Source organism: Emydura macquarii, unplaced genomic scaffold (assembly GCF_026122565.2).
Source record: "Emydura macquarii macquarii isolate MOO-44397 ecotype Brisbane River unplaced genomic scaffold, CSIRO-AGI_Emac_v2 contig_295, whole genome shotgun sequence".
NCBI lineage: Eukaryota > Metazoa > Chordata > Testudines > Chelidae > Emydura > Emydura macquarii.
In genome coordinates this window covers 8,282,865-8,307,897 of record NW_027130432.1, presented here as the reverse complement: position 1 = coordinate 8,307,897, position 25,033 = coordinate 8,282,865, and the positions used below count along the sequence as shown (strand labels likewise).

At 43.4% G+C, this 25,033-nt stretch overlaps 1 protein-coding gene across 1 annotated transcript in view; it reads left to right on the top strand.

Moving 5' to 3' along the window:
• The first annotated feature begins 1,069 nt into the window (after positions 1–1,069).
• LOC137154104 (dipeptidase 2-like) overlaps positions 1,070–25,033 on the top strand; it is a 30,585-nt gene continuing 6,621 nt past the window's right edge. The window contains exons 1-6 of the mRNA XM_067549833.1: positions 1,070–1,132; positions 19,432–19,716; positions 21,335–21,461; positions 22,366–22,495; positions 22,704–22,845; positions 23,712–23,781. Coding sequence (XP_067405934.1) covers positions 19,586–19,716; positions 21,335–21,461; positions 22,366–22,495; positions 22,704–22,845; positions 23,712–23,781 — 600 coding nt within the window. The 5' untranslated portion in view covers positions 1,070–1,132; positions 19,432–19,585. The remainder of the gene's footprint in view (positions 1,133–19,431; positions 19,717–21,334; positions 21,462–22,365; positions 22,496–22,703; positions 22,846–23,711; positions 23,782–25,033) is intronic.

Genomic DNA, 25,033 nt, shown 5'->3' with positions numbered 1-25,033 from the left:
TTGGATTTCACAAGGCTTTCAAGTTCCAGCTTGGTCAGTGCTTAAATGGGAGACCTCCACCGAAAAGCTCTTTACAGGGACCCCAGCATATGTAGGTGAAGTGGGCAGTGAGCCGGCTGACAAAGTAGCAAAAGATGTTGTTAAAATGAGCAAGTTTATGTAGAGATTTCTTTAAATAAACTGGAGTTTTTAAAATCTCATAACATGTTGAGAGAGGAATGGCAGGAAATATGGGCAAAAGAAATGAGCGGGAAAAGATTCCATAAAATGTCTAAGAGACGACAATGCTCCAAGGTCCTGAGAAAAAGAGTGAAGTGGCTCTATTTAGAATTTTAACTAGCCATTGCAGTTTAAATAGTAATTTTGCTTCTAATAAACATACAGATGGATTATGTGGGATGTGCCAGGTCCAGGAAATAGTGTATCATCTCCTTTGGGAGTTCAAAGAATGTACCATTAAAATGGGGTATTTATATGAAAAACATAGAAGCCTTGCAGTATCAACATTTTCACTGCAACAAGAGCATCAGGAAAATGGGACACTATCAAAAAAAGGAATAATGCAATTCTTTAAGAATACTGGGATTTCAATGCTTGACTTATCTATGGTGTCCGAAACTTGGCAGTCATAGACTTGGCAAAGGAGTCAAAACGAAGTCAATTTCATTTCATGAACTAAAAATAACTTGGAACTGAGTAAAAAGAATTACTTGTAACTTTGTTTGCTATTTGTTGGAATAACATCAGTCTCCCTGCATGTCCTACTTCCAGTGAACAACAGCTTTTTGAAGACTGCAAATATCACTGTATTTATGTATGTATTTATTTATTTACAGAAACTGTGTAACTTTCATAAATCTGCTCTCCTCAATCCAGGCTGTGCACACAATGATTCCCATTTAAAAAAGTTGGTTTCGGCACTGGATTGACAGCCTTGGTGACTAAATCCTTCCACAGAATGTGCAGTCCAGGCAGTAACAGTGCAGACTTCTCAGCACTTTACCAATGTGCTTCAACCTTGTCACTTCATAACCACAGGATGCTAAGCCTGTCTGCAGTATTGGCTTGTTAACGGAGTGTTGAAGTACTGGTAAGCAAGCTGAGGATACATTAAGCTGGGATATTACAGAAGGTGAGTAAATGCAAAGTTCAAAACTGCTGTCATTGGGTGTATCTGTATTAGAAAAACTTGGACCTATATTGTAATAAGGTGCAATTGAATTTGTCCTAAGTGCTAGTGAAATTAGTGATAAAAATGCTTGAACTCTTGTCACTGAACTTGGTTTTATGGTACAGTGGTTAAAAATGCTGGCTTTGCTAGTACTTGCACTATTACTAAAACCATTGTAGCTGTTTTGTGCTGAAAGTAGCTGAATTACAGGTACAGGTTTTTCTAGTGTAAACAAAGCCTAAATGTGTGTTGTAACATCAGACTCCTGTGTCCTAAAAGCAAGAGAATATAGTTATGTGATACAAATGCAGCAGTTTATACCTTTTGCTTGGAAATTTTCAGAAACTAATACAGCATGATAATGAGAGGGGTGTGCTTTGATTGAGCGCAGCTGTGCAGATATCATTTCAATTGCAATTTATTTAAAAAAGAGCAGAGCTCTGCCAGACAGAGGAGCTTGTAGACAAGTAGTACATCTCAAATGTTAAATTATAGGCATTATTAAATATAAACTCACATCAGGCAAGATGAAGAGCAACTATAGTTAAAGAAATCAAAGACATCTGATCATGGGCCAAAGTCTTTTGCAACTTTAACCCCCGCCCAAAAAAACAAACAAACATTTTAAACTTGTAATAAGGTGACCATTAAAACTCAGAGCACTCAGTGACTTTGTCTGAACTGTTATCAGACAAAAGGAAACTCTGGTGACTTCTAGTTTTACTATAGAAGAGTAAAAGCCCAAGCATTTTCTAAGTTGACACTTGGTTTTTGTGAAAGAAGAGAATGGAACTTTTATTTTTTTTTTGGGCTGTAGCTTTATTATTATTGGCAGAAGAGGGGAAGACATAAATAAAGGCTGAGAATTGTATAGGTCATGGGGTGGCTGGCCCTTTAAGGCAAGCAGGGCTCAGCATTGCCCGTGAGATACCAGCTAGTCCTCATCTGGCAAATTAAGAACTAGTGATCCCATCTATGAAAGGGTCAGGAAAAGACATCAAGATTGGAGAACTTTATTAGGGGAAGGACCTAGGAGAGAGAAGGAAGGAGAGTATCCTCTCTGGGAAAGGCCATCTTGGGGCCAGGAAGTGGCCACCTTGGGGCATTAGAGTGGTGGTCCCCTTACAACTAGACATGAGGGAGTGTACCCAAGGTGAAGGCGTACTGGGACAGATGTGGGAGACTGAGGCAGAGACTAGTATTCAGTTATGGGAGTGAAGGTTAGGAATAAAGATGGCTTTTGTGGAAACGAAAGCCTTTGTGGTCAAGGTTCATAGTGGAGAGGAACACGTTACTAAAAAAAAGATTTGTCCCAACCCTTGACCTTAAATATGTTTTGTTTCGTAGGAATTGACAGAAAATGTTCATAAACTAAAGCTCACTACACTAATAATGTCCAACTAAGACACCAACGGACACAGGATTTCTTTTTGTTTGCTTCCAGAATGGAGGCAGTTTTATATCTATTGAAATGATGAGCACCTGTTGGTGGAGGGACTGTGTGAAGAGCAGAGTTAATAGTTTGTCCACAAGGGGGAGCTGACAGAGAAGCTGAGCAGCGTGGAAAGTCATCGTCACTTGCTGTCTGCTTCCCACTAATTATAAGCGGGGAGTGAGACAGTGGTGCTCCTCCGTTCTTCTCAGCCAGCAGAAGGCTCCCTGCATGCTTTTTAAGACAGAATGTGAAGCCTCTTATGTGTGTGAGTCATAAAAGAAGCGATCGATGTGAAGCCAAAAGTAACCGATGCCAGGCTTTCGCTGTATCCAGCCCAGTGGAATGTGGATCTTGCTTCTTTTTCATTGACCAAAGAAGGTAACCGGCACCAAAGAACATTACCATAAACAAGAAAATGCTACAAAGCTAATGTCCTGTTCACTTGTAAGCTTTGCTCAGACAGCAGGGGAAATGGCTGAGTGGATTTTTGTACTTATATGCAGTGAGTGCCCTTTAAATAAGGATGCTTACTGCACCGTGTTTTTAGCATAACTGTAGTGTTTGCAGTTGTCCTATAGTATTTTCAAAAACCATTTCAGTTTGCTAAATGATAATGTACTTGACTACCCATTTATACCATGTCTTAAGGACATGATAAGACTAACACCGTCAACTTACTACATTATTTTCAAGTACAGTAGAACCCCTATTTTGTGAACTAATTGTGGCTTGAGAAGCTCATAAAATCAAAAAAGTTCATAAAATTGAACATCTAAGAATACTTGGGGGATGCTGCCACTGAAAGGCTGTGATGTAGAGTGACCATACGTCCTGTTTTGGCTGGGACAGTCTCTTTTTTAAGCCCTGTCCTAGCCATCCCAACTTTTTTGGCAAAACTGGGCATTTATCGCGTTTGCTCTTTCCAACTGATGTTAGTGTGACCCCTAGCAGATGCGGAGGAATGTGCAAGGGGGCGAGCAGCGATGCCAGCCCCGCGTGGGAGGGAGGGCTCGGGCAAGCAGCTAAGGGTCACCTGGCTCAGCCTGGCCCTGTGCAGGTGAGTGACTCGGGCTGACTCCTAAAAGAACCACAGCTGCTAGCTAGTTTTTTCAGTGCTGGCATGGTCTCTAGAGTACTACTTAGGGTGGCTGTGGGAGGAGATGTTACTCAGCAGTGGCATGTGTAGCCAAGCATGCTCTCCTTTGGTCAATGCAAGAATTTAACATTGCTGAAACAAGTGGTTACTTCCACTGCGAGTACAACTAGAGCATTATACATCTCTTAACAGTGAAACTCAGTTAATTGACATTACCAGAGAGATGCACTGGCTTTAATTGGTTGAGCAAAATAGAGGGCTGAAACTCAGCTGAATTAGAGAGATAAGGTGGATGAGGTACTATCTTTTATTGGACTAACTTTAGTTGGTGTGAGAGACAAGCTTTTTAGCTACACACAGAGCTCTTCCTCAGGTCTGGGAAAGGTAGGTACTCAGAGTGTCACAGCTAAATAGAAGGTCAAACAGATAGTTTAGCATAAATAGTTATCACATATTCTAAGGGACTATTCAAGGTGAAGCGGCCTATTAACACCCTATAGTTATAGGACAAAAAGGGGGGAAGTGGGTTACTCAACTCTATACAGTATAGTTGTGTGGGTCCTAGGATATTAGAGAGACAAGCTAGATGAGGTAATATCCTCTGGAGCTCTTTGTGGCACTGAAGCTTGTCTTTCTCATCTACAGAATAGTTCCAGAGGGGTAGCCGTGTTAGTCTGTATACAGCAAAAACAACAAGAGATCTGTGGCACTTTAAAGACTAACAAATTTAATATTTGCAGACATAAGCTTTCGAGAGACTTCAGCTCTCTTCTTCAGATGCAGTAATACAGAAAATAGGTAACAGAGGCATCTTATAGATATCCAGGTGCATTGAGAACAATGGGGGATGCACCTGGATATCTATAAGATGCCTCTGTGTTACCTATTTTCTGTATTACTCAATCTGAAGAAGAGAGCTGAAGTCTCTCGAAAGCTTATGTCATCTACAGAAGTTAGTCCAATGAAAGATATGACCTCACCCATCTTCTCACTCACCTCTATGGCATTTCTCTGTAATGTGGTAACTTTTGAACTCTGCATCCAATCAATTGCAAAATTTCAAGGATTGTTCTTGGCATCATTGGCCAGAATCCTATTGATTTTTGGTGAAAATAAGAAAAACTGAACCATGGAGATGTGAGACATAGAGAGTCCCTGGCATCCGGTTAGCAGAACTAGCAATTGTGATTGACAATAGACCAAAGAACCAATTGATGGCAGACATTAACACATTTCAGCATAACAATAGTCCCCATTTTAGTTTCGCCCATCTTCCCTACAGACTCCCACACAGATACAAAAAGAGAGAGAGTATGTGTGGGGGGGGAGGAGGAGGCAGGATTGAATGAAGGGGGGCATAGAGCCCCTAGTATGTGAAGGGAAAGTATGTGGGGGGGAAATAAGGGACCCTAGTATGGGGGAAGAGGGACAGAGGGGCACACAATCCTTAGCATGAGAGGGGAAAGGGGTGAATGGGGGAGACACAGCCACTGCCACATGGTGGAGCGGGGATTGGTGGACCCTGGCATGGGGACATAGAGGGAATGGGGAACATAAAGAGCTCATGCAATACCAGGGGATGTCATGGTGGTCCACAGGGAGTCCAGCTTGTGGGGGGAAATGAAAGAATGCAAGGAATCTGTGGCATATGCAATGTGTTCAGCTGAAGGAAGCCACAAAGCTTGCGACCCTCCAGTAGTATGAGCAATTGGGAGCATTTTCAGTCTGAAGGATGGAAACCTTTGTTTTTGCTGAAAACTTCACTTGTTCGAAGCATTTTGGTTTGTGTTCCAGGAAAGCAAAGGTGACTAAATGCTAAAAGAGGAGCCCTGTGAACAAAAGAGCAGCCTTTGCTAGGCCCTACAGGTAGGGCCAAATTAATTCCCCCTTGATATAACTCCACTGAAGTCAATGGTGTTAAACCAGGGATAGCTTTGTCATGTAACATGTGGGCAGACTCAGTGCTTTGTGGGTAGCCATCAGGCTGTTGTGGTGATAACTTTTCTCACTGAAGAGTTAATGCAGAAGGAAACACGTGAAAAGTAGATCCTTTGAAACCTGAGAAATTTGGAGTTAATATTTCCACTCTGTCCATTCCTTGATACTACATTAAGGCTTGTGTTTCTCATGGCTGCCATGCGAGAGAGAAAATCTCTTCTGAGCCTGGTTTATTAAAGGAAATATCCACGACTTACTCACATTCCTGCATGTGGGTGGGCGGATGTGATAGCAGACAAATGAGCCAACTTTAGAGTGTGGTGAGCTGCCAAATTAAATCTGAGGCAACACAGAAAAGAGCAGGAACAACTCCATGGCAATGCTAGCAACAAAGGACCAGTGTAGGGGAGGGGTTCTGAGGGAGCTTTAGTTCCACAAGGACTTGCTGGTCTCTCCTCAGTACTGGCATAGGAGTAACAAGGCATAGTTCTTAAAAAAACAAAAAAAAACAAAAACAAAATTGTTTTTGCAGAGTTGTGCGAAACTCTTGGTTTAAGGCCTGTGGATTCTGGACAGTCTTCTGCACAATAGTTAGTTATAACCACAGCAGAGCCCGCCTAGTGATACAAAGGTAAGGCTTGATTTACCTGCCAGTACTTCCAGCAAAAAAGGCCTAGTGGCATTAGACGAATCTGGGTTAGCAGCCAATGGGGTAAAGCACCCACAATACCCACTCTGTTAGGGATACCAGGGTTGGCCTGGGAGTGGGCAGAGGCAGGGCCAGGCCAATGGGAGATGCGCTCACTTGACACGTCTCCCAGGCAACCCTCAGTCAGTGGAGCTCTTTTGGAGGCCAGCCTGAATTCTGCTGTCCCCCGCCTAATACCTTCCCTCCTGCCCTCCGAGGGAGGTAGTGGTGAACGCTCGCAGTTCAGTGTGGCTGACTCAGGCTCTGACTGTGTGCACATGAACTGAATCTCTGCACCCATGGAGTTGATCTGGTCAGTGGAATCCAATGTGACAACTTGTTTGTTCATTCCTCTCACAACTAAGGCACATTCTTGTCCTTAACACTAAAAAAAAAACCAATAAGGGGTGAGACGCCAAAGGAGTCACTGCAAACTTTGGTCCATAAAGAACTTAGAGTATTGCCTCAGAGGGCCAGATCCTACAATATGCAAAGCACCCCCTGCGAGAGATTATAGGGCACACACAATCTCTAAGGACCTGGTCCATAGAGGCATACTATTCCTAAAACAATTACCTTTATGGGGCTGGGTAAGACAATCTGGGGCCCTATGCACACTATGAATTGCCCCCCTCCCCAACTCCTCCCCACACAGTTGCCCCACCTGTACTTGGAGTGGAGGTGCCAAGGGGGCCCTTTCTATCTAAAGAGCAGCAGCAACAGGCCAACTTGGGGCAGCAGATGGCCTTCTCTCGCATTAGGGGCTCTCCAAAACTGACCCTACGAGCTGGGGGTGCATCTGTTTGCTATACTTTTTCAGGCATTTCCTTTTTACAAATGTAAACTTGGATTCTAATACTTTTGCACAACTCCAGAAGCTGGGACTCTGGGAACGGGCCTGTTGTGCCTCTCTTAGGCTTGATCTACACTACAGAATTACTGTGGTATAACTACATAGCTGAGGAGTATGCATTATTCAGAGTTATACTATGATGTATTCGCAGCACTCACTGCCAGACTGGCATGTCCTGCTGGTAATCTAGAGAATAGTTCAAACAGACATGCATGTCCGCAGCTTGTGCTCCATCACTCTTCCTCAGGGTTCACCGGTAGTCCTCCTCACCGCCATCAGGACCCACTGCATCCTCTTCCTGACCCGGCCCTCTGGCCAAGACACAATCAGCATGCCCCCTCCTTGGTGGGGTTCTGCAGTCCTGGTTCTGCCACTTACTTCAGTGGCTGCTGCAGTCTACTACCACTCCAGTGGTGGTCTGGGGGAAGGTAGGGAGGGACCCAGGCCCTCCCCACTACTCCGGGTCCCAGCCCAGGGACCTTATGCGCAGCCAGCTTTCACCACCTCTCCCCCAACTCCTTGACAGACTTCCTTGGGCCACTTTCCCACAGTCTCAGTACCTCATCCACCCTTGTATCAGAGCATCCGGCTCATGCAGAGCCCCAGCAGTCAACCACTGCTCTGTCCAGGGTGCTGCCTTCCTGTAGCCTGCAGGTAGGCAGACAGCTCTCCCTGAATTCCTGAGATTGACTTCCTCTCTTCTGCTTGGCAGCTCCCTTTTATACTGGGCTCGCAGTCCCTGATTGGTTATTCTGCAGCTCTTTCCCATTTGCTGCCACTCCCAAGGCCTCTTAATCTCTTCCTAGCCAGTGCGGGGCAGACGCCCCGCCACATATACCAACCTAAGCACCGGCGTAGACAGCGCTAAATCAGTGAGAGAGAGCCTCCCGCTGACATAGCTACCGCTTCTCGGAGGTGGATTAACTAAGCTAATGGGAGAAGCTCTCTCTTGTGGCTCAGAGTAGCTTCATGAAAGCGCTACAGCAATGCAGCATTTTAAGTGTAGACATGCTCTTAATCTGCCTTGCTCCTGCAAAATCTACAGATTCCTTCTGGAGCTCAGCGTGGGATGTGTATAAGTGGTTATTGCCCCTGTGCTATGGCTGCTATTGAAACTTTTTAAATACTGCAAAGTGGTAGCTTAAATGTGCTTGACAGCAGAAGTGATTAATCTCTTTAAAGGACTAAGAGGCATGCCCGGGACTCATTGCAGAGGGATATGCACACTTTCTAGGTGTATAAAGCTGAATTGAGAACATCCAGGGTTTCAGACTTAATTCAGATTGTGGTGATGGACAAAATGTAGCACAGTTCAGAATCTCTGTTTCTATTTTCTCTCATGGCTTGAAAATATCTGTGGTCTAAATCATGCAAGATAAACAGATGAAATTATTCTCCCATATTTCACTTCTCTGGCTTTTAGGCCGTGACAGCTTTTCAAGACAACGCCCGTATCTCATGGAGAGAGAACTTGTATGCAGGGAAACTATTTAAGGTTAAGAAGATCCCTTTCTGACTAACTGAATCAGGCACAAGACATAAATGCTTCCCCTCAGCCCAGACTAGCTGGGGAGGGAGGAGCTAGCCTCCCAGGGGCCTACAGAGCTGGGGCCTGATAAAGGAAGATGCTGAGTGCCTTAGATAACTGCTAGTTCAGTGGGAGGTGACGGCAGCAGGATTATCAACAGTCCCTTATTACAAGGGCTGTCCCTTATTTTTTCATCTCTGTGCAACAAGATCAGGAGCTTCTGAGTGCTGCAAAAAGCAGCAGGAAATACCCCTGATGAATGTAGGTGAGTACTGTTTATTGTTGTTAATTATTTATTATTTAATAATAATCATAATAATGATCATATTATTGGGAGGAGAAGTGGGTCGGGGGTGCTAAGAAAACAGTCCCTTATTTATTAAATACAATGTTGGCAACCCTTTTGTTGGAGATCAGAGTCAGGTTTCAAAACAAATCCTTCTGCATCCCATGGGAACACTGACTTGGTGGGAAACTGCCACTGTGCTTTCTAAAACAGGAGGAAATGCCATAAACAGATACTGGGGTGACTTGAGTAAAGCAAGGCAGAGTGGTTTTAGTCTAATAGGTTTCCCTGTTGGTCTCAAAGGCCTTTGTACTCTGTCACAGGCTGATGCTTGCAACCTTATATTTTTAAAGAAGACACACCTGTTTTTGTACTTGACTTGCACAGGAGTGTCAGAAACGGATATTTAAGTAAAAGGCAATAAATGAAAAAAGGGCCGGACTGATTTGAACGATTTGTTAAGCTATCAACTTTTGTGATTCCACTGCTGCTGTCACTCACCCCTGCTCTCCTAACTCAGGGTTTATCTACACAGGGACACTCAAGAAAATTAATTCAAATTAACTAAAGTGTAGATTAAAAGTGAATTAGTTAAACTGCATTAAACCCCAAACACGCTTGTTCAGAATTGAAGTGGCCTTGAATTAAGCTAAATCTAGGTAAAGCCACTTCAATTCTGAATGAGACTGTCCACACGGGTTAAATGCAGTTTAATTAAGGGCTTATCTACACTGTGCCACAGTGTGTGCTATCGGGGTGTGGCAAGCTATCTGCCCTATGTGGACGCTGGTGGTGTGAACTAAAATGTACATAGTTCAAGTTAATGTAGTCCTCTTTGCCAGTGCAGGAGTTTCTGCTTTGGCTGCTTCTGTTCCTACCAGCTATATTCTCTGGCTGGCTGCTTTCTGCAGTTTTTCCACACGGCAGGGAGTTAGTGTCCCTCTAACAGCATTTAATGATACAGAATTGAACATTTTTTTTCTCTTGCTCCTTAAGCATTTTTGTTCACTTAAAGGTTGGAATCCTGACTCAAGGAGAGCAGGGGGTGGGGGAAATCAAGACTTCCTAGCAAAGAAAGCAGGACCCCAATCCTGCAATTCAGTGCCTGCAAGTAAAACACAACACCCCTGCAGGGCCCATTGAGTATTCTGGGACTCTGCACAGGTGCTGCAGTGTACCCATGTAATGTGTTACTGGGGATGCCCAGAGCTCTGAGCCACTGTTATCTCTCTGCCTCAGGAAGAGTGAGCTTTGCTGGAGATTAGACTCTGTCAACTCCCTGCCCCACCAGCCAGTCTTCCTCACCAACCTGCTTCTCAAAGTTCTCCCAGCCCAAACCTTACCTCAATCAGTGAACTCCAGCCCCTGAGCAACTTGGAGATGCTTCTCTGCAGCCTGTATTACTGTATATTCCCAGAAGACATTCAGGCAGGCCCGCCAATGGGGGACAAGGGGGTCAATTGCCCAAGGTCCCAGCCATTTAAAAGGGCCTGGGCAGATGGGAGGATAGATATGTTTCTTCCTCTCCTCCACATGCCCCCATACCCCAAGGCCCCCACCGCTCGCACTCTCCGCCCCTCCCCTGAGCCAAGCTTATTTATTATGCACCATGCGGGTTCCTGGGCAGCTAAGTAGGTGGTATCTAAAATTCCTGTGGAGCCCAATGGACTGGGGAAGCTGAGTAGCAGATAGTGCTGCCTCAGCTGCCTGAGAACCTACATGGCACATAATAAATAAGAAAAATCTTCCGGCAGAAGCCCACTTGGACCTCAGCCATCACTTTCTAGGGGGGGCCATTGGCTGTTCTGTCCGGGGACCCAGAATTGCTGTCAGTGGGCCTGCATTCACTTTTCTGCTCTTTTAAAGAGACAGTACTGTACAGCAGTGGTTCTCAACCAGGGGTACATGTATCCCTCGGGTACGCAGAGGTTTTCCTGTGGGTACTTCAGCTCATCTACATATTTGCCGAGTTCAGTGTTTCACAACCATTGCGGGATGGGCTTAAGGGGATCACAAGTGCAGGGCTGGCGTTAGGCAGTGGCAAGCTGGGGAATTGCCTGGGGCCCCACACCACAGGGGGCCCTGCGAAGCTAAGTTACATGCTTCAGCCCTGGTGGTGGGGCTTGGGCTTCGGATACACTGAAATGTAAGTACAATATTTATATTCCAATTGATTTCTTTTATAATTACATAGTAAAAATGAGAGAGAAAGCAATTTTTCAGAAATAATGTTTCTATATCTGATTTTGTAAGCAAGTAGTTTTTAAGTGAAGTGAAAACTGGGGTATGTAAGACAAATCAGACTCCTGAAAGTAGTCTTGAAAGGTTGAGAATCATTGCTTTACAGCTCATTCACTTAACTGAGGTAAAAACACCATTCCCTTCAAACACAGCACTGAGTGAGCTTATACTGAAAATAAAACGAAGATTAAGCGAGACCAAGTAGAAGGAATACAAACAAGAATGGTTCCAAACAGAAAGTAAAAATATGATTTCTAATGGCTAAGACCTTACTTAACAGGCTGCAGCCTTTGTTCAAAGTCATTTCCTCACCAGTCTGCCTTTTTGTGGGTGGCTAGAGTGTTGTCTGGTGCTTTGGAGGAGGCATAGACAGGATTAGGCCACCTGGGTTCTATTTAAGTTCTGATACTACCTTGTAACTGCACGGCTTCATTTCCCCGTCTGTAAAATAGGTTTATAATTTCCTATCACAGGGAAGTTATGAGGCTTAATATAATGCTTATAAAATGCTTTCTGGCATTTCACCTAACTCAGAGGTGTCAATTATTAGCAGCTTATGAGGGCTCATTGATCTCTATGATAAAATGGAACCAACTAGAGTGCTACCACATACTGCCCGCTCCAGCATATTCAACATGCAGGCTTTGCTTCCCTGCAGGTCTTTCCCTCTCCCTTTGTAATTCTTGAGCCTGCATGGACTGATTCCTTGTGTGCAGCCTTCTCACTGCCAGCTCCTGTATTTAGTGTGTCTGTGGTGTATGTATCTACCATAAAAAGAATGCTAGAGACAGGCATGCTTTGTTAGTGGGTTTTTCCTGAGATTCAGGACCAAATTCACAGGCAAGTCTGTGGGGAGTATAAGTTGGTATAACTTGCACATTAATGGTGGTAGATGAAGACTTAACATTTGCAGCGACTTACATTACCAATGTGTAACTACATATCCTATCTGTGACCTGTGGGTGTTACGTGTCCCCCTCTGTGCCCAATCCACAGAGAACCAGAGTTTGTTAAGGTACGTCTACCCTGCAGCTAGCAGCATGCCTCTAAGTTCGGGTAGACATATCCACGCAAGAGCTGCTTGAGCTAGTGTGCTAAAAATAGCAGAGTGGACATGGTGACACAGGCGGCAGCATGGGTTCCTTGCTCAAGTATGGACCCAGGGGGGCGGGTAGGATTGCATTTGGGTGGCTGGCCGATGCCGTTGCCTGTGCTGCAACATGCACATTGCAATATTTAGCTCGCTCGTTCAAGAAGAACTAGTAAGTGTCTGTCTACCCAGGCTGGGAATCCTGTGCTCCGCTGCAGTGTAGACTTACTATTACAGACCTCAGCTGCAGAGTCTGACTTTAGCTCAAGTTGTGTCCCCTTGTGCTCTTAACTTTGCAGATCCCTGTTTCATTCCTTGGTGTCTGTCAAGATAGCAGCTGTCACAGTATCAACTCTGAATATAGCCAGCTGGAATTAACAGTGCTAAGGAGTTTAAGGTGATGTGCTTCATCTGCTGAAAGACCAAAAGAGTATGCGAAGGAATAAGGGAGGGTAAATTAGACTAGCTGTAGTCCCTATTTCACTGCAGCTTCTTATTTTCCTCTGGTTCCTTTCAACTAGTATGGACTCCCTTTAGATCATTTGAACATTGATAAACAGATACAACAGGTTTAAGGAGTGTGTAGCAAGGTGCTGCGGCCTTCCTCAGAGCTGGGCCTGAGGAAGGGTCGCTCTGCCCCCGCTGGACAGAACCAGGCTCTGCAGGCCAAGCCACCTGGAAGCAGAGGGGTAGAGCCAGGGCCAGGGTAGGAAGTATAAAAAGCAGGCCCAGCAGCTCAGTCGGGGAAGCTGCTGCTGGACGCAGACGTATCTTCTCAGAGGCTGTGGTCTAAGCCTGACCCAGGCCCTGCAGCTGTTTGGCACAGCCGCCCTGCTGACCAGAGCCTCCAAAGCCTACCCGAACTGCCAGACCCAAGTGACTGGGTAAGGCCGCTGGGCCTGAATGACTGGAGAGAGCCACTGGATCCCAGTGACGGGGTAGGGCTGCTGGACCCTAATAGCTGGGAGCAGCTACCCGAGCCCGCTGGGTGGGAAAAACCCTGACCTGGAGGAGCTGCCTGGTGTGGAGGACCCACTGGCGTGGACTGAACCTTGTGGACTGGAGGAACCCCTGGGGCCCTGTGACCTGGAGGAGCTACCTTTCGCAGATGACCCTGAGGAGTTTCCAGACCTGCTTCGGTTGATGGTGAGGGACTTGCTGGACGCCCGCTCATCGCCTCCCCAAGCAACCTGGAGGGAGCTATGTGGCTGCAGGGGATTGGGTGGGAGGAAGTGGCCCAGGGACAGCCAACTAGCATGTGGCTGAGTCGGGGTGAAACCTCTGTCGGCGTGTTGCGGCTGGAGCCCCACTGACTCAGTGGCAAAGGGCCCTGGGCTGGGACGCAGTGGAGTTGGGTGGGCATGTGTCCTCCTCCCCCCTTCCTTAACCACACCGGGAGTGCTTGGCCAGAGGACCCCAAGCTTTGCCAGCCCCGCCTGACTGTAAGGCCGGGGGCTATAGATCACTAGACCAGCCCTGCCCGCTTGAGGGCCGGGGGCTATTGATTGCCGCACCAGCCCTGCCTGGCTTTAGGGCTGGGGACTGCAACCTGCTTACGTGCCCTGCCCACTTGAGGGCCGGGGGGCCATGGACTCCTTTACCAGCCCTGCCCGGCTTGAGGGCCGGGGGCTGTAGGCTGTACCTGCCCCGCCTACTTGGGGACCTGAGGCAACAGATTGCTCGTCTGCCCCGCCCTGCCTGGGGGCCGGGGGCACTAGACTAATCATCCCCCGTCCCGGCCTGTTTGAGGGCCGTGGGTCATAGGACCTTGGTACTGTCTAGCCCTGCTTGCGAGCCAGGGGCTAAAGACTCCGTTGCCTGCCCGGCCCTGTCTGAAGGCTGGGGGCAATAGACTACTGGCCCACTCTGCCTGTTGGAAGGCCGAGGAGCCACAGACCCCTTACAAGCCCTGCCCTACGTGAGGGCCAGGGGGCTATAGACTGCCTGAGAAGCCCATCCCGCCTAGGGGCCGGGGCTACAGACTCATAAACAGGGAGCTTATTCCCCTCGACAAAGGCGCTGTGGCCTTCCTCGGAGCCTGCGCCCAAGGAAGGGTTGCAACGCCATGGGCTGGTCCATGCCACCAGCCTACAGAGTTGATGTAAAGTGCTGTGAGCTAGGTTGCCTACCTTTATCTCTGACATTAGCCCCTGCTCTAAGCCAGGAAGGAAGTGGTATGATAAAGAGGATGGCGATATAAGGGGTGACTAGTCCAAATAAGCCTTAGCAAAGTTAGTGCAATAGATGTGTGCACATTACAAGAAACAGCAAGTAATGGAGCAGTGTTCAGTGGCTAAATACACAATAAAAACCAGAGTCAGAGATCCTTAAGAGCCCTTAAAAGGACACTGAAGATAAAAATTAAAAAGAAAACCTTGTTTGTTTTCAGTTGCACCTGAAATGAAAACTGTAAAATAAATAAATAGGCTTTTCTCACTGCTTTGCTTTGTCTGTGTTTCACTCAGCTTGAGAAATGGAACTATATGGATTGGCTTCCATTTTTGAGTCACTCTTGCGTTGGCATTCACATCGGGCAGAAACACAAGCACTTTGAGTTTCTACCACTTCCTGGACTCCCTAAATTAAGAACAAGAAAACCCCTCACAAAACCATTTAACTTCATATTAGGATTTATAACCAGTCTGCTAATCAGTCCCATTTTTCTTTTGATAAACTCTAGTTTAGAATTGTCCTTGACAGTCAAGATCTCAGCTGAAGAGAGGCATGGTCTGACCCACAAATTGACTTTTGATCTCAGCTCTGGGACTGATTTCTTCTGTGGCACCGAGAAAACTAATTATGACTAAACTTTAAATTGCATACTAACTTTGAGTGTGTCTCTTGTTTGGAAGCCCAACTGGCTGCTTAGTGCCTGACTTCTCATAACTGCTGTTGCTACTGAAGTCAGTTGGAGTTGAGGGTTCCTGGCATATACAGAACCGTTAGGTGTCTCAGCTTCTCTGCCTCAGTTTCCCTATTTACTTTGCTGATTACCTCTTCCTGTTACTTTTCTCTCTCTGAAGTTTTCACAGTCCTTCAGTTCAGACTGGTGAGAGGAGACCCATTGTGAACCATACAATACTAAATTTACGTGGAAGTAGCTAGCTAGATAAACATTTCTTATCTGACAGAAACACTGTTTTTCACCTTTGCTGTTGACCAGTTCCTAGACCCAGACCTTAAGAATATAATTTTCAGTGTATATACTTAACTCCTTACACAACATCAGTGTGTGTGTTTCGTGATGATACTGATGATCAGAGCAGCACCAGCTTTTATTTGAAATGCATCACACACACAAGATCCTTATAACTCCTGTGTGCCCCCTTTTTGTCTCTTGTCAGTTGGGACTAAGAAGCTACTGGGTGGCAGTGTAGAAAGGCTCGTTAACATGGGAGAAACATGGAAGATTTCTTGGGTTGTAAATGCAGGAAAGACTCCTTCTGTCAGTTGTGTCACAAACCTTGTGGAAATCAGAGGATTTCCAGGGATTGGTTGGCTTGTGTTGGAGAATGGTTAGGCAACTTCCTCTAAATCTGGTAGTGGGAGTTCTCTGAGCTTGGAATGAGGAGAAGGGAACGGTGGAGGCTACTCCTGCGATTTAAAGCGAGCAGAGTTTGGTGCTGTAGCGTTCCTTGCAGAAGGAACAGCGCTTGGGTTTTAATCAATATAAAGGTGATATTATATTCAGGCTGTTAAACACAGACTGGCTTGTTTTTTTTCTGGCTTTTGAAGCAGCACAGGCTGTGTTTGGTTAGTCTGAGAGCTAATGTCACCAGACAGGGTTGCGTAGCTGCTGGCTTGGAGCACGCAGCCATGGAAGAGTTGATCCTCTGGGAGTTGAGGGTTAAAGTGTTCTTCATCAGGTATGATTTTTCCAATAAGTATGTTTTTCATTTGCAGACACTGTAGTATCGCCACATTCATATGTTGGGCAGCTTTCCAAATATTTGCAGGTTTGTGTTTACTGTACAGTTTCACACAGTTCTGGCAAGGAAAAGGAGTGTGCTAGTTCCTCAAAAAAACAAACAAATCACATCTGTAATCTACCAAAGAAAAATGGAATTTTCCAGAACAGCAGCTGGCATCTTTCTAAGCCCAAAGGACCAGTAACATTCGGAATAAGATCTGCACATGATTTTTACCAGCATGGAATTTGATTTTGGAAGGCAAGTTTGGGGTAAGATTGCTGGCTCTTGATCTGGAAGAGTGGGTATTGAACCACCGCAGTATTATTCAATGTTCTGTAGAAATCTAGCAAAAGTGGGGAAAGAATAAAATGTCATTTCCCACAAAGTGCTTTCAAAAGAAATTTTATTTTAATATCTTTACATTCTTTTGCTTTAAGGAAAGAAGACATGTTAAAGGGATACTGTGGAATTAAATTAGAGTTTTAAAAGTTCTAAATGGGCTAACAAAACCTTTCATTATTAAAAACAAACTATTTAATGGTCTTACTTGCTTTCCTCTGAGCTTGAACAATACAAATAGGCTGGTCAACTTCATTTTTTGCTTCATACTCCACATGTGTCATGCATTAGCAAGTTAGAAATGTCTCAAAATCTTAAAATAACAGACTTTAATGGGAATGGTTTGTAATGTAATGGCTATAAATCTATTTACTTTCATTCAATTTAGGTTTTGTAAGCTAAAGTTCAACTAAAAAGAAAACAATCCCTTTCTGAAAGGGATACCATCAATAAGTAATTAATTAATTAATTTAAAGTGATTTAAATTCATTTTAGGCACTGCAGCTGTTTCTGTGGTTTTATAATTAATCTGTTTAGTAAGGATGTCTTTTCTCCTTTTGTAGGGAGGCCCACATAAAGGGGAAACATAGTGAAGGGGAGAGTGATATTGAGTAGATAGGAAGTTCGGTCAAATGCACCAAGTAAAAATTTTTCTTTAATCTTTCAGTTACAGTAACTCAAATTTTAAGACCACGAGAGATCACTAACCAGTCTGAGCAGATGAAATTCAACACTAAGTGCAAAGCAATGAACATTGGAAGAAATAATCCCAACTGCACATTATAATGATGGGTTCTAAATTAGTTCTTGCCATTCAAAAAAAAGTTCTTGGAGTTATTGTCCTATGAAAAATTTAGCAGCAGCAGTCAGTGTGCGGCAGCAGTCAAAAAGGCTAACAGAATATTAGGAACTATTAGGAAAGGGATAGAAAATAAGATCGCCGATAACATAATACCACTATATAAATCTATAGTGCACCTGTTTCTTGAATACTGTGTCCAGTTCTGGTTGCCCCATCTTAAAAAGTTCAGAGAAGGGCAACAAAGATAGTTAAGTATATGGAACAGCTTCCATGTGAGGAGTGACTAAAAATATTAGGGCTGTTCAGTTTAGAAAAGAGAATGTTGGGGGGGGGGAAATCTGCTAGAGGTCTATAAAATCATGTATGGTGGGGAAATAGTGAACAGAAAAGTGTTGTTTACCCTTTCCCACAATACAAAACCTGTGGGTCACCCAATGAAATTAAGAGGCATCAGGTTTAATAAAAAAAGAGGAAGTACTTTTTCACACACTGCACGATTAACCTGTGGAACTCATTGCCAAGGTATGTTGTTATGGCCGAAAGTATAACTGGGTTCAAAAAAAGAACTAGATAAGTTAATGGCGGGATAGGTCCATCAAGGGCTATGGGCCAAGATGGTCATGTATGGAATGTCATACTGAGGGTGACCCCAAACTTCTGACTGCCAGAACCTGGGAGGGGAAGATAGGGTGGATCCATCCAGAATTGCCCTCTTCTCTATGCTCCACCTGAAGCTCTAGTATTGGCCACTGTTGGAGACAGGATACTAGGCTAGATGGCCTGAACCAAAGGCAGTTCTTATGCTAAGTTCACCTGCACAATACAGGCCGCTTACCGCCCACCCACTAATTCCTACATCAAGCCCAAATCTGTTGCCAACCCTTGTGATTTTTATCATGTACCTCTCCACATATGGCTGTTTTATTTTAAAGCCATAGCTGTGGAGTCATGAGATTACATGAAAACATCTTACTTTATTAATAAGAGCTTTTTCTAGCTTTCATGATTGTGGATAAAAGCTTGAGAATACAAACAATAAAGACTCACCAACCAGAAGGCAAATAACAAAGAAGCTGTTTTGGGTTTTTTGTTTTTGTTTTTAATAATACTCGTTTGGGGCTCATGATTTTTTGAATGGCTGTAGTTGACAACACAGGCATTGTGGTGTTCAGATTACAGAAATGTATCATTGCCAGTATCAGGATTCCTACATGAGGTATATTGGAGCAGGAAGCAGTGGTCAGCCCTCTTCTGGGTTTTATTTATAGCTCTGCCATTAACTGCAATCCTGGAAAAATCATTTCCTCCCTAGGATGGTATCTTCATCTGCTAACAGGTTTAATATTTACATCATACTGTGAGCTATAGCTGGTGTTTGTAAAATGCTTCATATTTCACAATTAGAAGGTGCCATAGAAGTGCTGAGTATTACTATTATCTGGGCTGCTATACAAAATGTAGGGAAGAGTGCTTATGTTATTTCTTAGCAGGTTTTTATGCTCAACTCTCCTCAATGGAAATAAATTTGAAAGGACAAATTGACCCTTTCAGATTGTGCTCAAACTAAATCATAATGAAAGTGTTACATTCAGATTGCTTCACTTGGAAAATATACTCAACACAATGGATTTATTTTTTGTACAGTAAAGAGCTTGTTTTCAAGTGAGACTTGAAACTTGAGCTTTTAATAAACAGTTTCACTAAAAGTTTCAAATCCGCTTATTTGTATTTGCAAATCAGTTAATTTCACACTCAAATGGGGAACTAGATACATAGTTACATTCTTTGGACATGTAATTACGGGTTGGTAGGTGCAAATCAAGGCCCACCCATTTCCTCCAGTTGCAAAATGGGTAAATACTTCTTCTAACTTCATATGGCAGCAGCAGAAGCATTTGGAAGGAAGGAGTAACTGCAAATATCTGCAGCTCAACTTTCAAATAGCAGTCAGAAGTCTTAATTTCTTACTTCGAAAAAGGGAACTGATTATCATGAACATCATCCACCTCTACTCTCCTTTCTTACTCTGTTCATTCCTTTTGTTTTCCTTCAGAACTTTCTTCACCTGCGCCTTACCAGTGACAGAGACACAACAGCTCTGCCAAAACCATTAAGTCTAGAACCTTTGCAGACTGGAAATTTGCTTCTTCATCATAACCAACATTCCATGGTGGCAGCCTGCTTCTCCAGTTAATATCTTTGTGGAAATGAAGAGGGATCCTATGAAGTGGTTCCCATGGCTCTTGCTACTCATCTCTGATGTTTTGGCTTCCACAACTGATAAACCAGTTGGAGGAAGCGCTGTTGAGCTAATGAAGAAAACCCCTCTAATTGATGGGTATATAGAATGTCCTGTTTTTCCTATACATCCTGGTAACTTTCATTAACAGTGGTAACACTTCTAAAATGGTGGCCTAAATGTAAGGTATCCAGTATACCCTATGTGCAGGTATGGAAGGTAGGGGTATCAAGCCCACTTTATGTAGCTAGTGGACTAAGAGACAGTTCTGTAGAGGCTGAAGGGAGATGCTAAGTTACGTGTAATAAAATATATTTTTGTATGGAGATAAGTTACATCACATAGCCTGAAAACCAGCCGAAAACCTTTAATTCACCCCTTCCCATATACTGTTTAAAAAAAAAACAAAAAACCCAAAACCCTCAGTTCCCTTAAGAACAGATACTTAAGACTAGCAAAACATATTAGATGTAACTGTACTTTATGGTGAACCTCCTAGGTCACTTATGAGATGCAACAAGAGAGCCACCCATTCAACACACATTATAGAACATCTGAAAAGTATTAGTCTAGCAAACCACACACTTCAGCGGTAGGTTTTCACTTCCATTCCTCATAAACTAATATAAATGAATTTTAAGGTCCCACCTTATCCTCTGCATGTTACAATGGGACGCTAAGGCCAGATTCAGTAAAGCCTCAGCAGCACAATCAGTTCTGATTTCAGAACTGGGCACTAAAAGTAGAGGCCCATCCATTGTTGCACGTTGTCAGTAGATCTTAGCAAGTGAAGAGGAGGCAGAAAGACATTCTGAAAATCAGAGATGTAAGCAGCTGTGGCATAGCATTTATGTATCGTTGCATTAGTTTATCAACCTGAAGGTATTTTCAATTTAAATTCAAAGGCTGTTTATAAATTCTTTTGGATCAAGTGGCATTAGTTTTCAGCTGGGATTCCAGCATTTATCTACTTCTGCATTATGCAATTCTACCATCGCCTTTGTTTATAATGACTGTGAGCTATAACTTCACTCCCTTTTGCCTATGTTTATAAAGCAGTCAGCATGACATGAAAGCATGCCCAGGCAGCTTTAAGGAACAGGGTATGTGTTGAGTCTGACTTGATCCAGGAACATAAAGGAAAGGGGTTACTCTAGCGCTTAAATAGTATGGTGCTGTCACTCAAGTAGAATTCTAAAATCAAACTTGCCTGCCAGTAGCATAGGTGCTATTTGCAGATCCAATATCTGAACAGAAGGAATGGAGATGGGAATAGAACTAGAAGAATGAGCTAGAAAGAGAAGGGCTTATGAGAGAATCTTGAGCATCAAGAAGTGAAAGGAAAAGCTTTAAGGACAGCAGGAAAAAAAAATCTGTGAGGAATGAGATTTGTTTCAGAAAGTGAAGCTCCGAAGCAAACCTCACTGTGAGGCAGTGCTTAAAGTGGTCTGAGAAAAGTGTATGGGGTTTATCATAATCTGGGAGTAACAGGTTTGGTAAGACAGTGCTTACAGTGCACCCTTCAGCAACCCAGCCTGATTTCAATTTTTGGGTTTTTTTGGCCAGGTTTGCAACCGCCCCACTCCCTACAGAACCGTTGTAAGAATGTTTTCAGTTAACGTTCAAGGGGAACTCAAAGTAGATGAATAAATAAGCATTTAGTATAGGAAAGGTCAAGCTTGTTTGTATCATTAACACTATTTATTTTAATTTTTAGGCACAATGACCTTGCATTACGCCTAAGGATATTGTATCAAAACAGACTAAGTAAAATCAACTTAAAAACCCTCAACACCACAGTCACAAACATTCAGAAACTTCAGTCTGGCTATGTTGGAGCTCAGGTATGTACTGTTGGTGCTATGACCTGGATCTCTTAAAATATTTATGGATCTGAGCAAAATCCAGATACACATCTGTATTTTGGATATGTCATAATTTAGAAGAGGTGGTTCAGATCTGGGATTTTAATTCAGCCAATGATAGAAAGAAGGGAAAAACTGCATGGCTACAGAAGCTTTTATACAGTTGCATTTGCCAGACTTTAAAATGTCTTTGCAGAATCTAGCTCCACTTATCCAAAGGGTTATGTATTTTTTACAACAACTGAATTAAAAAGTTGTCATCTCCTCCTGTCCTTGAAAGACAGCGAGAGTGATTGGGGGTGCCAAGAGCCTATTATCAGAGAGTGTGCTTGTAGGTTATGTCTAAACTACTGTCTATGTTGGCAAAACTTATGTCTCTTAGGGGTGTGAATATTCCACCCCGAGTGACATAAGTTACACCGACATAAACACTAATGTGCACAGCACTAGTTGGTGGGAGAGCTTCTTCCACCAACATAGTTTATGCTACCCGTGGGGATGTGGTTTTTTTATGCCCATGGGAGAGTTCTCTACCGTTGCATAGAGTGTCTTCTCCAGACGTGCTGCAGCGGCACAGCTGTATTGGTACACCTATTGCAAATCCGGGCATGGATTGGGGCAAGCCTGCCCACAGCTAAAGGCTCCCCCCCCAGCTTAAGGGGAGGAACTGTATTGGTACAGCTGCAGCGCTGTTCATGTAGACATACCCTTAGTCAGATTAGGTGTTCCTTTGAACTATCCCAGTGATGAAAGCTCCCCTACAAATTGCAGAGGAGGAAGTGTTTTTTAAAAATTATTATTTTCATTTCTTTGCTGTTAATGAAGTTCATGAACACATATGTTTTCTTGTTGTTTGGCCTTTCTCTCAATGTCTCTTTTTCAGTTTTGGTCAGTGTATGTTCCATGTAGTGCTCAGAACAAGGATGCTCTGCGTCTGACCCTAGAGCAGATTGATGTTGTCAAGAGAATGTGTCAAACCTATCAAGAACTTGAACTTGTTACTACTTCTCAAGGTGATACTTTTATGATTAAAATTTTTCTTTAAGGAGACTGCAGGAGGGAATATGTGAGATGAAGTACTTGGCATATCACACATTGGCATATTAAAAATGCTAGTGTTGGCATTTATGGCAGTGACATGATTGTCTGCTGCTCAATGCAGGTAGCTCTAAGTCTTTGTCTTCAATTTACTGTGGCGTTTATCTTCCTTTTAAACTCCAGGTATTGCTGATAGTAAAAAGATAGCATGCTTGATTGGAATAGAAGGTGGCCATTCCATTGACAGCAGTCTCGCAGCACTAAGGATGTATTATGACCTGGGCGTTCGGTACATGTCTTTAACGCACACCTGCAATACTCCATGGTAACTGATGTGTGCTTGTTTCTGTAACGCTTAATTTTCCAGTGCAAACAGATGGCAACTTTAAGATGGGCCAAAATTGGTTTGAAAAATGTGAGGTACTGCTATCTGTCACTAATGGTGGAGGAGTTGAACTGGTATCCATGGGTAGATCAGCTTGTCGCGTGGTGGGTTGAGGATGGAGAATCTGTCTGCCACTTGACATCTGAATGATATCCTGGGATGCATTTTTGTTTGTTGGCAACATAAAGACAGGAAAGTCACCAAGTCCATGGCTTTGGAGAAAACTAGAATCAGATGTAACTGACATTCCTTCCAGAAGGGAAGTGTGTTACTGAAACCTGTAAAAAGTTCATTACAAGCAGGAAGGTGGTAAGAAAGGGTTTGCTGGGTGATCCAGCTAGCTTCATACTGTCCATATTGGGGTGGTGAGTGCTATGTGTGAATTCAGCTCTTGAAGGCACTGGAGACTGGTGTGCAGGCTGGAGCTCAGTTCACACACCTTCCCATCACACACCTATTGCCTCTCCCACCTGCTGGCCAAGCCTGCCCCTCTTGCACAGTTTTTTGGTGAAAGATACCAGATGGATAGCCCAGAAGTCTGCTAGCAATCCCTGGACATGTCACCGCATTAGACAACGCACATGTCCTCAAACTGCCTCACCCATGTGATCTAGTTCTGACATGGAGGACTAATGTCTAGGAGTGAGATACAAGCATGATATGATACATGAATGAGAGCTGTATTTATCATCGTTAAACTCTGCTATATGACTTCAGGGTGAGGGTTTTTTACTGTGGTAGTGTGAGACTTGATTATTTGGATCTAACCCACTATGCAACGATTTCTACATGTTTTCTTTTTCAAGGGCCGAATCTTCATCAAAGCAAGTACATAACTTTTATCCTCATGTGAATGGTCTGAGTTCATTTGGCAAAGTAAGAATCTCTCCTGAATGTCAATCTAAGCAAAAACTTTTCTATCATTAACACCCTCAAAGGTTCTGATCCTATTTGTTGAAAAGCAGTTTGTCCTAAGAGATTTAATTAGATGGCCTTGGAATGGGAAATTCAGAAGTTAATAGTCAGAGAGGTAGTAAGATATGTAAAGAGACTGTGACTCCATATAGTCCTATAGTGTATGTAATAAAAATGGTATTCTTACTTTATAATTCTATAGATTTTTATTGCCATCCTACAGAAAGGATTTCCCTCTATTAAATTGTCTGTTAAATCATTCCTCAGTCTTTTCTGTTTGTAACAACTTGGTACATTTCTATACAACTTTATGGATTTTGTCCCTGTCAAATTCTGTATTGCTTTCCCAAAATGGGATATGTTGAGGGACTGGTGGCGGGGTGTTGAAGACTTGAGTTCATAGGTTGCAGGAAATGATAAATCAAGATATATGAAGGGTCAAGCTGAAATCTTGGTATTTGTGAGGTGCGGATTCTGTTTTTGTGCTTGTAAAGTTGAATAATTTTTTTTAAAAAAAGGAAACTTGTAGAATTTTAATAGAAACTACCCCAAATCCCATGGTTCTTTAACTCAGTTTTTACTCAACTTCAAATGAATCCTGTGGGAGTTTGTCTGAATAAGAATCTCAGAATCTGACATAATCCATTAAATAGCAGCTATACTATGTTCTTAACATTCCTGTTTCAAGATACTCAATAGCAGCTGTTCCACGGAATCAAGTATTATTCCTTTAAAGAGTGCCCAGAACACATGAGCTTCTAGGGACTATTAATAGTGTTGCCATTAGCGATAGACCTGAGAAATTCTAATACGGATTTTGAACTCCCTTTCCCGCCCACAAAAGAAATTCTGTGGTGGTTGGATCCATGACTTAATCCATGCCACCTCTATTCACCTAGATATTTTTAAACCAGAAAGTAGAAGAATGACATCAGTGCTGGCTTGATGCTCACAAAACATAGCACACAAAACAGAAAATTGCAAAATGGGAAAAGCACAAATTTTGGTTTGAAAATGGATGTCAGTTTTGTTTCCAAACTTCAAAAATAAATTAAATACGTTTAAACTTATGACTTTGAGGTTCCCATGCTCCTTTATTTTCAGTATGTTTCAAAGTTTATCCTGAGAAGCCCTCCTTACTTTTCAAGTTTTGGGACTGCTGGGATGAGCTAATTAGGTTAAATTTTCCTGTCACGAGTGCATGCAAGTCTGT